The sequence below is a fragment of the Elephantulus edwardii genome, unplaced genomic scaffold (assembly GCF_000299155.1).
Source record: "Elephantulus edwardii isolate Elephantulus edwardi_28Jun2011 unplaced genomic scaffold, EleEdw1.0 scaffold00189, whole genome shotgun sequence".
Taxonomy (NCBI): Eukaryota; Metazoa; Chordata; class Mammalia; order Macroscelidea; family Macroscelididae; genus Elephantulus; species Elephantulus edwardii.
In genome coordinates, this window is record NW_006399939.1 from 2,103,206 (window position 1) to 2,118,831 (window position 15,626).

A 15,626-nucleotide genomic window follows, 5' to 3' on the forward strand; every position below is an offset into this window, starting at 1 on the left:
CATGTAACTGAGTAGATGAAAGAAGAATGTTCTCAAAGCTAAAGTTGAGGAACAGAAACTCCGTGGTGAAGTCATCATGATCACGAAGGAAGCCAAGGTGGTTCTTCATATGTGTGGGGAGTCCAGGAAGCCCCGGTGGTGGGGAAGTCTTTGAGCCAGCCCAAACACAGCTCACAGATGCTTCTGAGGGAAATCTTTTTGAAAAGTCTAACCTGCTTGGCCTCCCTCCTCTCCTTCCAACCTTTATGTTTGCCCAACTCTCAGGGAGAACCCTGATCAAACAGTGGTGCTTTCATCTCCAGACTCAAGAAGGAAGGAGACAGTGGGGACCATTCTTTAGTTTACAGACAAGAGATCAGAGGTGTTGGGTATTGAAGGCTGAGGGTCTCAATAGCCCGGGCAGATGTCTTCAATTATTTTCTTTGGTATAACACCTGGAATTTAAACCAAACCTGACTGCTTGTTATAGTCAAGTCACTGTGACTACAGAAAGAGCAAATTAGGGTTTAGGATTGGGCCTGTTGGCAAAGCAGGAGGATGGAGTGATGGCGAAAGTGGAGCAGTACATTTGATAGAGGACCCATCAACCACGATCTGCTTGGCAGATGACTGCTTTACTAAGCAGCCGGGCATACTGCTCAGATAGATGGTGCAGAGCCCAGTGGCTACCAGCATTGCATTGGCACTCCCAGTCCCAGCAGTATGCTTTCTGGTGGGCTCTTCCCTGAGCTAGAAAGGGAGGTTCCTGGTTATGCAATGTGTACTTTGTTGTAGATTTGCTGTCATTAAACAGCCCTGGCTAGTAAGAATTTACAGAGGTGGGATTTGACAGGGGTCCATGTGGTGTTACCATCTATCAATAAACCTTGTAAATCAGAGCTGGCAGCTGGCTTCACGTGGTGCCTAACAACCAGTTTGTACACCGTAAATTGCAACAATGACACTGTGTTTTGATTGCTTCTACCATTGCGGGCCACTTGACTCCTGGCCATTTGCTGCTGCTTCTTGTTCTGAGGTAGCTCTTAACCCCTGATAGAGGATTTGGGAGGTGGAAATGCTACTTACTGAAGAGGGAGACTAACAAAGACCATAACAGATCTGCAGCCCAGCAAGCTCTCTAGACTTCAAACAGAGAGGAAAGGAAGGGCCCTTTTGGAGTGACTCTTTATCCTCAAAAACTATGGCCCAGAATTTGGTAACCCTTGGAAGACAAATTTAGGAGTCAATATTGAGGTCCCAGGTGTTCAAATAGCTAAACTCAATTGCCAGTAGTTGAAATCCACCCACAGGCCTCTTGGATGACAGGCCTGGTGGTTCACTTCTGAAAGGCAACAACAACCTTGAAAACCCTGTTGGAGCCATTTTCTTCTGCACACATGGGTCTGCTGAACAATGAGTAACAAATCCCTGGCCTGCTTTCCTTCCACTTGAGCTAGTCCAACTCCTGTGATGCACTGGCCCTCTTCCCTCATCCAAGCTCCTCATATGTTGGAAAGAAACACATTCTCCCAACTTTGTTTTTTCTTCTTCATCTTTTAGTAGTTTAATGACCCTTTAACAGAAATACCACAAATAGGTGACTCTTACTGTTTAGGAGGCCAGAGTCTAAATTCAGGGTGATGGCTTTAGGGAAAAAGCTTTCTTACTCTTCTCTGTGTCTCTCTCTCTCTTTTTCCATCTTTCAGTCTCTTATTTGTCCATCTCTCTCTGTTGCCTCTGGAGGAAAGTCGTCGTCTCTTCTGAGCTTCTGATTCTGGGCAGTCTTCAAGTGGCTTCGCAGCCCTCTTTCTTCCTCTTCACTTCCTGGCTTCCTCTTTAAATCTCTTTCGCACTTTAAATAAGACTAACTCACAACATCCTGTGCAGATCTTGTCTCCTTAAAATAGTAAATACATCCCCTTCCCAAACAGGACAATAACCACAGGCATAGCAATTAAGATTTACAACACTTATTTGGAGACAAGGGACCCAATCTAGTTCGTTAACACTTGGCTTGTCCCTTATCAAAGTAAGTTCTGTCGTTAAAGGAAAGTAACCGATGCATTGGGATTAAGAAGTTCGCTAATTGGAACTCTTCAAGCTCATGCCTGGCCTGCTTGGTCAGGAGTGTCTCTGAGCATCTCCACATGCACTCCAGAGATCCAGTCAGCGGGTCTGCTTCCTGCACCAACACCACACCCTCGACCTTGTTGACCAGTCCTAGGCCACGATCTCTGACTGCGATGGCAAATCAGATTATAAAGATGGGAGGATGCTCCTTCTTTCCGGCAGCTGTGCCGGTATGAGATGGGAAGGAACACCTTGCTTGCCTTTTGCAGGGAGAGAGGAAACCAGCCAGAGGGTTGGTAGCCCAAAGAACTTGGTAGAGGAAGCCCCACTGAGCAGCCGGTACTGCAGCCTGCCACCACTTGACAGTCCCTCCTTCCTGCTCCCTTAAGTTTCTGAACACTCACAGGTCTTCTGGAATTCTGATAGCATCTTTCCTTGTTGCTTATCCAGCAGACCCTGGCAAAGGAGGATCTAGGTTCAGGGCAGGGAGGGGAGAGGGATGTTTCATCCTGGCTTTTTCTCCTTATACTTGAGTTCCAGGCACATTAGGAATGGCATGGTGCCCTCATTCTTTTCCCTCAGTCCTATGGTAAGACCGTGGAAGACCCAGCAACAGGAACCTGTGCTCTTTGTTTCTCAGGCCTCTGTTTCTGATGACTCAGCACACCGTTTCGCACCAGTGTCCAGTTCACTTGTCTTACCAGTGGACCTCTTTCCTGCCTCTTACCTACCGTCTTAGTTCCTGTTTCCATGTCTTTAGAATATCCAAAAGCCACTGTCTGCATCTGGTGATACTTAAACCCAAGAAGGCACTAGTAGACTTTGTCGCAAGGAAAGAAAGCTCTAAAAGCACCACCACAGGCACTTGGGCCATTAGTGACTTACCAGAGTTGCTCCAGCACTGCGCATCCTAATGGAGTCTCTCTGGTCCCAGCCCAGCTCCAGGAGGGAAAGAAGGGATTCCATGCTACTGTCCACCAAGCCCAGAACCTTTCCTACTCGTCGTTGTCCCCTGTCTCATGCCTTTCACTTTTTCTTCTCTGTTCTTCCACACTTTCTAGGGCCTTAAACACTGGGATTGAGTACTACTGGGACCAGCTGAGCGAGACTGTCTTCACTGTCCACTCCAGCAGCCGGAGCAGTGAGCGGCCTGGGTAAGCTGGTGAAGTGATGTTCCTGGGCTGTGCCTTGGCCCACGGGCTCCTCAGCTCTAGCCAGTGCAGCTTCTCCTTGACTTGGCTCAGGTGTTGAGCTTTTGCCTGTAATTCCATTTGTTATCGTGTACCATAGAGGAGAGAAGAGAACAAAACCACTGCTTCCTCTGAATAAGCTAGGACACTCTCTGCTCTTCCCGTCCTAGCCCTGGGATGAGCTTGAGGTGAGGAGAGAAACACCTGAGAGAAAGATGTTGCTTCCAGGAAAAATCTGCAGAGAGATCTTAGATGGCTGGGGCCTCAGGGACAAAGCTGGAGCCAAGGGACACACTCCTCTTTAGGGGCCAGTTAGCAAGTAGGAATCTGATATTGATCCTCTTATCATATAACTCACTAATGAAGGTGGTAAACCCAGGGTTGTCACCACTTCCTATAAAAATTGAGTACTGTAGTTGGTTTCCAAAGATCAGTGCCTGGGAAATGGCCAAGAAGTAGGTGCCAGCCTTGGTACCTCTTAGAACAACTTACGTGCTCCACCTGCAGGGTTGTTAAGAAGCCCTGGATGGTGGAGTCCAGGACTGCCCGGTGCTTTTCTTCTGTCCAGATTTCAGACCACTTAGGAATATAAAGACCCATCAACCTCTCTTAGCACATGCAGTTAGAATGTCAGTATGTAGTTAGAAAGTGGGTAAAGAAAACACAAAATTACTTTCCTCCAGTGCACAGTCCCGCTGCCACAGATCTCAGTGACCTCCTGAATCCGAGTCTTTTTAAAAGATCTGCCATCTCTACTTCGCAAAAGACCTTTGTGTAAAGAAATGACTGAGCTGGCTAGACTTGCAAAATCAGATGGTTCTGCAACCTCCTGCATATCCCAGAGCATGGGCCAATCTCCACATGAAATGAGCATGGCACCCCAAGGCATCAGGGACCAGCAGAGCACTGTGAGGGGAGCTAGCCCAGTCGTGCCTGACATCCATCTGCCTTTCTCTCCCTAGAACAAGCAGAGCCACATGGAGAACAGACAGAGACATGGGTCTCATGAATGCGATTGGGCTGCAGCCTCGGAACCCCACAACCTCAGTGACATCTCAGGGCACCCAGACTCTGGCCCTTCAACTTCAGAATGCTGAAACACAGACCGAGAGGGAGGTCCAGGAGCCAGGGGCAGCAGCCTCAGGGCCTGGAGATGGTAAGAACCTTCATTCCTAGAAGAATCTGTAGGGACTGAGTGGGTGGGAGGACACGAGGCCCCTCAGCATAGACAGGTGACCAAGAAAGTGCACCCTGTCAGAACGAGTCCCCTTACGTCTCTGTAGTGCCCACCCAATGGTGGCACATCAGGAAGAAACATCGTTTTTTCTGAGCTAGTCCGCTGTTCCTTTCTCAGCTGCTCTCCAAGTTCCGCTCAACTCCCGCTCAGTACTCTGACCTCCCGTCCCCTCAACTTTGGAGGACATGGACTAATTTTCTAAAGGAGCAGCACAGGAAATGGACAAGACTGAAAGGCCTTTAGTAGCAACCTGGCTGCATGTTCTCCTTTCAAGAGAAGCGCATCCCGGGCCTTGGGCTGCCACTGGTGAGCCCTTCGTACACTCCTATTGCCACCCCTGGTTCATACCACCTTGGTTGTGGCCTGCCACATCAGCAGCCCCTTCCTCTCACCTATTTCTCAGGGTGGCTCATCCAGCTTTGGCCCCCTCTCTGTACTGGCCTCACACTTCTAAGAACCAATTAGCACTTCCCAGCAGTAGAGCTCCAACCACCACTGGAGTCTGTCAGCAGTCGCGCTAAACAGGCTGTTCTCGCTCAGTCACTCTCTTTATCCCCTGCCCAGCCCCCTTGCTGCTTCCAGTTCCAAGCAATGCAGCCTCCAGTAGACGCACATTTTCCATGTCTCTTTTGAGTCATTTGCTCAGCAAGGACCATGGGAAGAGAAGCTGTGGTAGGCATCAGGCTAAGAGCAACACATTTGCCTGTGCCATCCCCAGGGACAGGTGTCCACACTGCAGCCCCTCTTGGACTTCTCATGGATCCAAACTAAAATTGTGTCCTCTTTTGGTCTGTGACTCAGCCTGCTCCCAAACAGGCCCATGACTTTGCTGGACAGCATCCTCCTTGGTGTGCACATAAGCTATCAGTGCCTAACTGAGGCAGTCAGTTGCAGCCTTTAGTCTTGGTAAGGAAGAAAGTTGAAGGCTGATTCTGCCGTCAGGCCTGTATCTCCAGGTTCCTGTGGGCTTGGAGCAGCCTTGGAGCTTGCAGGTCTGACATGTTGGGGACAGAAGGCAGCCTCATAGGGGGCTCCTCCTGGGTTCTCCTGGAGTCAGAGTACTTGGACTCCTCACCAGCAGCAGATCGGTAGCCTGAGCCTACCCAGTGAGCTATCCCCAGTTAGCACAGGGGATTCAGAGAGGCGAGCTTGAGTCAGCCGCCTCTGGCGTGATCTCAAAGCCATTTACTGTGTCTCCATGTGCCAGCCACTGGACTGGAGACACAAATAGGTCTCCATCCTTCTTCAAAGGAGTTCTCAGTGTAGAGAGGAGGACAGATACCTGAACAGAAAAATCATCTGATGAGAACACAGCCTGTATGAGCACACAAGGCTGGGCTGTGCCTTTTTAGATGAACCCTGAGTGGATCCTAGAGGATGAGTAGGAGTTAGGCAGTTGAGTGGACAGAGTGAGCAGCTTTCCTGGCAGCGTGACAGCACTGGCATGAGCACCGAGCTCAAAAGCATCACAGCATGGGAACTGCCAGCAGGTATCTGTCTCCGGCATGTATGGTAGATTGAGCATCACAGCTGAGAGGGCCAGGTGGCAGAACACAGCATGGGAGAGACCTGTGTCCTGTAAGAGGACAGGAGCTGGCACATGAGAGGAAGGGCATCCATGTTCTATCAGGGAATTCTCTCTTTTTTCTTTTTTTTCGAGGTTTCTTGTGACGTTTTTGAGAATATACCCAACTAAACATACGCCACAGAGCTCTGGTGGCCTAATTGATAAGAGCTTGTGCTGCCAACCCAGAGGTGATGACTCTGGCAGTTCACGGCCTGTGAAAACCCACCAGAAGGTCAGCTGAGTCGGTTCCAACTCTCCGACAAGTTAGCATGATTAAGCCTGCCCATGGCGGCAGTTTCTATCGCTTGCATTTCTTGAGTTAGGCAGCCATTCCCACCTTTCTTTTCTTGAATTGTTACTGCTTTTTTTTGGGGGGGGGGTGATTTTATTGTTGGGTGTTGTGGGTTTTTTTATTAATTTTAATGAAAGTTTAGAGACTTAGGGTTTCCATTCATTCATTGTTGCACTTTTCTCCCTGCCCACCCCCTTGCCCCCCTCAGTTCCCTCTTCTTTTTGAAAAGTAAAAGAAAAATTACTTCGTTCTTATACAGTCCCTCCCCCCAAGTCCACTGCACTGTGCAGCCTTCCTTCTGGACTCCTGTTATGACAATAATATCTAATCATATATCCCTTCTAAACAGCTCTCTCCCTCATCTGTTTCAATGTAGTATACATTATTTATCACCTCAGTTATTTCTCAGTCTTCCCTCAACCCTGATGTCAGTCCATTTTATAGCAGTGGCCCTGTGCAATATTTGTCCTTTTGTGACTGAGATATTTAATCAGCATAATGTCCTCCAGGGTCATCCATTTTATATAATAATTCATGAGTTCCTTGTTTTTCAATGCAGCATAGTATTCCATTGTGTGACTATACCACAGCTTCTCTATCCATTTGTTTGTTGATGGGCACTTAGGTTGTTTCCAACTCTTTGCTATTGTGAACAAAGCCACAGTAAACATGGGTGTGCATATATCTGCTTAGGTGGCGGTTATGGGTTTTTTAGGGTATATTTCCAGTAGTGGAATTACTGGGTCAAACGGTATTTCTATTTCCAACTTTTTGAGAAAGCGCCATACACCTTCCATAGTGGTTGCACCATTTTACACTCCCACCAGCAGTGAATAAGGGTTCAGGTTTCTCCACAACCTCGCCAGCATTTGATATTTGCTATTATGTTAAATTTTGCTATTCTTACTGGGGTGAGATGATATCTCATAGTTGTTTTGATTCGTATCTCTCTTAGAGCTAGGGATTTTGAACATTTCTTCATGTACTTGTTGGCCATCTGAATGTCTTTTGGTGAAGTGTTTGTTCATATCATGTAACCATTTTTCAGTTGGGTTGTTTACCTTTATTTATCTTGTTGTGGTGCTCGAGTATTTTATAAATTCTAGATATAAATCCCTTGTCTGACATGTCATTACCAAATATTTTTTCCCAATCTGTGGCTTCCATTTTTACCCTGTTGGAGGTTTTGGATGTGCATGAGTTGTTACTGCTTTTTAAAAAATTTTTCTGTTAGCATCAAACCCATTTCTGGCCGCTAGTCAATAAGTTACTTTCTCTTGTTTGGGAGGCAGGAGGGTGGGAGCCCTCTCCCAGTTAAGAAGCCACAGTAGGACAGGTAGTGAAGAGTGGTGATTTGTCAAAGGCTAGTAGTGCCCCTCAGCTGGACAGTGATGGTCTGGAGTCTGGGCAGGGCAGGGCAGGTGACTTTTACTCAGCATCTTCCTAGAAATCATGCCTAGAGCCTTGGGCTTCAGATTTCCAAGTATCATAGTCCCTTTCAGAAAGCTCCACTCCTAGAAATATGTGTGTAGGTGTGAGTTGGAGAGAGTGTGGGGATTGACACCGCCAGCCTGTGTGAGGTGCCTGCCCCACTAACTACCAGCCACTCCTCTGAGTGCCAGGCTCCTCTTGGGCTCAGACCGTCCGCCCCAAGTTTCCCCATCCAGCAGGCAGTTCAGCACTACCACCTCCTCTCCACCTCCTGCCTCAGCGCCTTGTCGTGGTGAAGCTAGTAGCCAGATCAGTAAGAACATGTGTAGGGAAACACTGATCAAAGAAATGAACTCTCCTTCCAGGCTTAGCCACCCAGATGAGCATGTGTGTGCCTTTGTACAGGGACATGTGTGAGTGGCCACCCGTGTACACACGCACATGCACACACGTAGATTTACCATATGTTGTACTTCCAGCTCTGTGGACTTCCCTCCCTTAGCCCCTTCCTGTCAGCCAACATCAGAGAATTCCCAGGCCACTTCACTTTTTCTTATTTTATAAAAAATATGTTAAAATCCATATAGCTCCTTTCCACAAGGGCCTTTGCAGATGTATTGCCATTATCACCTGTTCAGCCTTAACTAAAATGCTTGCCCCTCTCCAGAGTTTGCCCTGGGCCCAGCATCAAGCTTTCCTCCACCTGCTGGCCAGGAAGGTCCTCACAGGACTGGGGCACTCCCTAGGCTTCCTTCGCTGTTGCTCTTAGCTTTTTCAACATCTCTTCATTTATCCTCTCCAGTGAATGGTGAGGGGCCCACTGGATCCCTGTCTACTCCCAGCCCTGTACCAGTAAGCATCCAAGAAACATGTGGATTGAATGACTTGAGCTGCAGTGAGGCCCTGATGCAGAAGTTGGCCATACCACACTATTCAAAGAGCCCATGGCTCTGCCTCTCAGCACTAAGGAAAGGCTGTGTGGGCCTCCACCTTGGTTAGTGAAGGAACACTTAGACCAGTTGCAATAGCCAGTACTGGGCCCAGGGGAAAGCCAATGAGAAAAGGAAGGAGCTGGAAACCAGTATGTGGCCTGAGGTCAGGAAGAGCTTTGGTTACATGTGCTGTGAAACCCCAGAATTAAATACAGACACCAAGCAGACTTTGCCTCACGTCCTTTGTGCTTGTTGCTAGGAGGGACCATTCCTTGGAGAAAGATATGATGCTGGGAAGGGTGATGGGTCAGTGAAGGAGAGGAAGACCTTCAACCAGATGGCTGTAACCTCAACATGGTGGTGGCTTCAGTGGGCTCTTGTGTGTCTTGTGGAATGTGATGACAGGAATAGAGCAGGGTTCATATCTTTTGTTCAAAGGGTTGCTATGTGTCATACTCTACTCAGCGTCACCTAACAACAAAAACCACCGAGCAACTGTGGGAAGTTGCTAAACTTACACTGGCTTCTGCATCCAAAATGTAACTTAAAACTTTTCAAGGAAAAGAGCACTTGTCAATATTAAATCAGTGTCCCTTTTTCCAAAGAGAAATGCTGCTGGGAAGGAGGGAGCAGAATTGATCTCATCGGTGGTGACCGCAGCTCCTGGAGCTAATAGCTCAAGTCCCTGGCCATGGTTGCCGTTTCCCTCGGGTCTGTGGCTTTCCCAGAACAGACTGGCTGCCCTCACTGGCTCTTGTCTTGACTTGGAGTTCCAGGAGAGAAGTGAGGTCTAGGCTGCGGCTCCTGACATACAGCCTCAGGTCTGACACAGCCCCGGAAGTGATGTACAGGCCCGGGGACACCATGCAGGGAACACTCCGGACTGATCCATCAGTCTCTTCTGAGCACTTTCTTCACCTCCGGTGTTAGTTACACTAAGTATGTGAATCTTGTAATGTTGCAGAGGGAACCAGAATCAAAGGAATTCCTTTTCCCATAAACTAAGTCCAGAAAGGAAGGAAATGTATTACATGTTTCTCCCCCAGCAGGGGGTGGCATAGGACCCAGCTCCAGGCGTTCCCTGGGGCTGCTGTGAGCACTGTGGGAGCCCTTTGCCAATTCACTTGACAGGTGTTCACCAAGTACACTACCAGACCAAAAGGTGAGTGAACAAAGGTGTATGCTCCTTCGGCGGTACGCAGCCCAGCAGGGAGATGCTGGGGCCTAGAGGAGGAACAGCCACTGTGCTGGGGGCTCCTGAGACTTGGTGGAAGAACTGGTGCTCACATTGGCCCTTGAACATCAGCAACTTGAGACAGAAGGAGGTGGGACACGGACGTGCTAGACAGAGCAGGCCAGGCCCACGCTAAGAGCGAGGCTGCTGTTGGGGGGTTACTGGGGGTCCGAAGAGCGAGCACTCCGAGCAGCATGGTGAGAAAATAACTGGGACAGGATCTGAGATCAGTGATAGTGACAGTGTGGAGACTGATGGAAAGGAATAAGATTAGCAGCTAGGAAACTTTGACACTTGATGGGGAGAAGTAGGCAAGACCAAGCCATCAAGTGACGGGAGAAGACAGGAGACTTCAATTCAGGTGCCAGCAGCAGAGCCTCTCCAGGAGTTTGGCTCTGGCAGCTCCTGTAGGGCACCAAGGCTGTCCTGCCCTAAATGTCCTACTTGAACAGAGCTAGGAGCTTCCCAGGCATCATGCCCAACAGAGCTCCAGGCCAACGGGCTACAGGCCAGCCCCGCACATCCCAGACTGGGCTGGGCTCTCTTCATTGCTCAGGGTTCTTGGAAAGCAAGGGGGTAGGGGGTGGCTGAGAGCTCAGTGAAGTCCCTGTGGGGAATTGGGCTGTGCTGACATTGAGGCCTGAGTTGACACTCGTACCCCAATTCCCACCGTGTCCCCAGGAAACTTTTAACCTAAGAGAAGGCAGATTTTCTTTCCTCCTGCCCTGAGCTCTGGAACTAAGCTGGCTGGAGGGGGCAAGGTCACAGTCCATACTGGGCTCTGACCCAGACCCCACTGCTCAGTGCTAAGGAGAAACATTTCCCCAGTACCTGGGAAGAACCACTGGCCTGAAGCACCCAGGCACCAACAAGGAGGTGTGCAGTGGTGAGGATGTGGGCCTGGCTGGCCTGGAAGTCCAGGCAAAGAAGAGAGACCAGAAAGAGGTAGATAAACGAGCCCTTGACAGCTGTAGCCCAAAAAGGGAAAATTCACTACCACTTGCCCTAACATTACAAAATTCCGGACTGACCAACAAGTAACCCAGGGAAGCAAGTCAGTAATTGAGCAGGCCCAGTCCTGGCCCCTGGTAGCCTTTGGCACAACCAGCCACAGACCTGGACTGTTACCACCCTACTGAGCTAGTAGCCAAAGGGGCTGAGCCGTGGGCTGGAGACTGGGTTCATGGCACAGCTGTAAGCCCTGAGTTAACGCCTGCAGCCCCCCTGAGGGCCCAGAATGCACTGTGTCACCTCTGCCTGGCACTTGTCTAAGGTCACACATCTCTAAAATAACATAACTGAGATTTGAGCTAAAGCCGTGTCTGCTGCCCACAGGGGAATGTTGTGGTGGCCAGCCCTTGCGGGAGGTGGAGCTGTAGACCTAATTGGGCCTCTAGAAAAAGAAGAAGGGATCTGGCATCCAGTCCCATAAGAAGAATATGTGGGAATAACTTTGGGCCAACCTCTCTCCTTGCAAAGACCAGGCAGCATACCTTGAAGAGGTAGTCTAGCAGGTCACTCAAGGTGGGGAGAAGCTGGCCAAAGGCTGCGTGGGCTCACCTCACTGCCTTAGCCTTCTCTCCGAGGCCAGCCGCCAGTGCTGCAAGGGTTCACTCAAGCCAGGCACATGCCTTCCAGTCCCAGCTCTGCCGGCTCACACCACCCTGCAGCCATTGTTTTGGGTCAGTTCTGACTCCTGGCAACCCATGTGTCCAAGGAGAGCTGATTCGGTAGGGTTTAACTGGGGCTGTGATTTTTCAGAACTATTTCTCTAGGCTCTTCATGCATGGTACCTCTGGGTAGCCTCAAACCTCCAGCCTTTCAGGTTGCATTTAACTATTTGTTGACACCCAGGGGGATACCCACACCATCCTAGGCTGTCACGCTTCAGGAAAACAGGGTGAATTTTTGTTTTGGAGTCTCATCAGAAAGTCTTTGGTTATGAGTGATGAATTTGGGACATTGCTTTTCCTGCATTTAATCAAGAATTCCCTGCCCAGGCCAGCAGCTTATTCCCTCCCTCTCCTGCTCTCTATCTTCCAGGTGAGGGCTCTGAGTACGGCGCAGGTGGGGAGGACGCCCTCAGCAGAATCCAGAGGCTGATGACCGAGGGTGGCATGACAGCAGTGGTGCAGCGGGAGCAGAGCACCACCATGGCCTCCATGGGAGGCTTTGGCAACAACATCATTGTCAGCCATCGAATTCACCGGAGCTCCCAGACGGGCACTGAGCCTGCTGCCCCCCGCGCCTCCTCACCCCAGCCCTCCACCTCTCGAGGACTGCTCTCTGATCCTGGCCAACTGGCAGAGCGGGGCCTAAGCCCCCGGACAGCCTCCTGGGACCAGCCTGGTACTCTTGGGCAAGAGCCACCCCCACCATCTCGGCCCCCTTCCTCCCCTGTTCCCCTTCCCAGCACTGAGGGACCAACCCTGCACTGTAACCTGACCAGTAACAACCACGTTCCCGATGGCGGTGGCAGCAGCAAGGGGGAAGCTGCGGGCCCCAGTGGGGAGCCTCGGAACAGGTAGAGAAGACATGTGCACTGGTGCCTCCCTTGAACCACTGAGCAGAGACTGACCTCACAGCTGACTGGGAACTGGACATACAGAAGAGCCGCTGGCTGCGTCAGAACGGAAGTGTAAGGGTGGGGCGTCGAGAGGAGTCAGTCCGTGGGCATGAGGCAGTTGGATGGGCAAGGCCTGCCTCAGGGGACTAGAACTTTCCAGGGTCTGGAGCCCAGGAGGACTGCAGTGCTGGGTTCGTCATGAACTGAGGAGCTAGTGGTTGTCTGCCATGAAACTCCCTTTTTCCTAGGAACTTGGGTTCAAGAGAGCCCAGAAGGATAACCAGTCTTCCAGATCTAGGCCAAGGCATCCTGCACAGAGGCCAGTGGGGCACTTTTGCCTGTCTACCTGTTGCATGGGCAAAGCCACCAGGAGCCCAAAGACAGGAGGAGTGGCTGCCCCTAGAAACCACCTTCATCTCTTGAGACTTCCAGAGCTCCTCTCTTCATCATCTTACCCACAAAAACAAGAATCAGGGTGGGCCAGGCTCCCAGATTCCTGAGGACAGGGACTTCCTGCATTTACTACTGGGGGACAGCCATGGGTAAGGGGTCAGTCTACTTGCTGAACACAAGATGAGGTCATGAGACTGTGGACAGGCCCTCCTCAGGAGTAGGGGGTGTTGGCTGGCCCATCCAGCTCCTCCTTGCCCCCAAGGGTCCCAGCAGCACGAGTAGGGGTCAGTATTACCTGAGCCAAGGCCAGAGGAGAGGTGAAACTCCAGGTCAGAATGTGAGGTCTTGGTCTGTGATTTAAGATGTTGCATGTGGAATCCTGAACTGTACATGTAGTTTCTAGTGGAGAAAATCAAGGCTTTGATTATTTTGTTTTTAGTATGAAAATGTGATTTCCTTTCTGTTTGTAACTCATCATAGCAACATTTTGGTGGGAGGAGAGGGGATAGTCTGACTGCTAATGAGGGAAACACCAAAGATCTACATCATTAAAATGATACATGCCCCTCGCCCGGCTCATTTCTTTGTTTCCAGGAATGGTGGAGAGGGTGGTGATTGACGTGGGGGGAGAGAGGACTTGGCACAAGTCAAGTCTCTGGGCCACAGTTTCCGGTGCTGTTGTCTGAGTGAGAAGCCCCAGGTATCTTGATGCTTCTCAGAATACCACCACCTTTTGCTTCCTTGGGGCCTGCAGAGTGCTGGGGACACCTTAGAGTGACAGAAATAACAGAAGGTTGTTGATCCCATTGGCTTCCTACCCAGGGCTGCAGATCTGCTGTCAAGAGAGATGTCTGACCGCAGTGCAGGAACTGCAGGAAAGGGTGCCTGCGGAGGTGAAGGGCAGGGAGCACATCCTGTGTGCAGGTCTCTCTAGGAGGACACACCTTCCTGCTCAGGTCTCCCTGTACTTTGTGTCCTCTGAATGGTGGCTGTGCCCATGGACCTTGTCCCTAAGCAAGTAAGAACAAAAGAGGATATTTGGTTCATCTCTTAGAAAGGGAATTCAGAGCACCGCGTGCCTTGAGATCTACTGTGTGCTCAGTTCTAGATGCTTAGGGCAGAGACCAGGATGGTTCTACCTCACCAGAGAAAACCAAACCATCCATTCATCAAAGAAGTCCTTCCTACAAAACAGAAGAGTGGAAGAGTCAGGAATATGAGCATTTTCCCGGGAAACTGTGAAAACACAAGAATTAAAGAGTATAGACCAGGTGCTAAGGACCCTGTATCAGTCACCATGGAGCCGCTCATTTCTGCCAAGGTTTGACCCCGGGTCCTGTGATTGTAGAGCATACATCTCAGTGAATTAACTCCTAGAGGGTGAAGACAACATGTTGGAGATGGGATAGAACTCTGGTTTCTCAGTTGCTCTGGAGAGGTTGCGAGGTGATGACCTTGTAGACTGTTTTAAGGGTCCTCATCACACACCCACATTTCTACTCTCAGAATTGCCACCTTTTTCAGGATCCAAGGAGTGATGCACAAAGAATAAATGCAAAAATCTAACCCACTGACTGAGCCTGTTCTCTCTGAAATGGAGGCAAGAACTGTAGCACTTGCTCTCCGAGACTGAGGAGCATGAGACCTCATTCATAGAAGAATTTTAACAGCACAGACAACCAAGTCCAGGCCTGAAATCTTCAGCTCTGGCCAGCCTAGCCCTTCCAGGGGAGCCTTGCGAGACCAACTTCAGCCTAGAGACCCCCATAGGGAGGTCAGGAGTCCCATCTTCATGCCACCTCTACCTCCGCGTCCCGTTGCTGACTCTCCTTCCCCATCACTCCCCGTCTGGCCGTTGGGAGAGGGTGAAGGAGAGGTGGGACCTGAGTTGTTGGGAAGGAACCAGTTTCTGCTCAGCATTTGGGGTTGACCGGCCTGGGCGCCAGGGCTCTGAGCAGAAGTGGCGCAAAGCTGGGACGCCTGGGCCGTGGCCGCGGCGGAGCTCTCCAAGGTGCTGATCTCCTTTGCACCGCGGACCGCAGCGGCTGACCCCGGAGCCTCCGCCCCAGGCGAGGGAAACCCCAGGTCTGAAATCCACGCTGGATGCTGCTCCGCGAGGCTCGTGAGGCTCGCCCTTGGGGTCTAGTCCCAGGCCCCGCCCCAGGTGACCTTGGGCACCCGACTTCTCACAAGCCACAGTGAGCGCAACCTCCGAGCTGCGGCAGCTGGGCGGTGCGTCCCATCCTGATGCTGGCGGAGCGGGTGCGCGCCCTTCCCGACCTCGGGGGCGGCGGGCACCTCCCGTGGGCGGCTTCTCTCTGCCTTACCGACTCTCGCCGGCCGACCTCCTCCCGCCCCTTCCCAGCCTGGCAGAGCTCCAGCAGAGCCTCCCCCCTCGGGCGAACACGGAGCCCCGAGGCTGCAAATTCCCGGGTCTCTGCCTCGACGGGACCCCGGCTGCCGACTACACTCCTCGTCGCTGGGGTCAGACACTCGCGCCTCCGCAGTCAGATGGCCAGCGGAGCCCTGCACATGGGGACGGGGCGAGGCGCGCGACCCCTTCCGACTCCCCGGCTCCCGGTCCGCGCCGAGAGCTCGACCGGGCGGCCAGCTCCCCTCTCAGCCCGCGAGGGGGCGCCGCGTCCCCATGACAATGCGAGTGCCCACTCCCCTCCCCAGAGGGCAGTTCCCGCTGCCAAAGCGCCCTGGTGGCCGTGGGCGGTGCCCCCGCACGC

At 51.3% G+C, this 15,626-nt stretch overlaps 1 protein-coding gene across 5 annotated transcripts in view; it reads left to right on the top strand.

Moving 5' to 3' along the window:
* AMBRA1 (autophagy/beclin-1 regulator 1) overlaps positions 1 to 13,462 on the top strand; it is a 237,517-nt gene extending 224,055 nt beyond the window's left edge. For 3 of the 5 annotated variants that reach the window (XM_006896724.1, XM_006896722.1, XM_006896725.1), the window contains 3 exons: positions 3,111 to 3,203; positions 4,202 to 4,395; positions 11,976 to 13,460. In XM_006896724.1, the coding sequence (XP_006896786.1) occupies positions 3,111 to 3,203; positions 4,202 to 4,395; positions 11,976 to 12,460 (772 nt within the window). In that variant the 3' untranslated portion in view covers positions 12,461 to 13,460. Of the gene's footprint in view, positions 1 to 3,110; positions 3,204 to 4,201; positions 4,396 to 11,975 lie in introns of all 5 variants that reach the window. The other 2 variants (XM_006896726.1, XM_006896723.1) reach the window with 2 other exon arrangements.
* Positions 13,463 to 15,626: the final 2,164 nt, after the last annotated feature.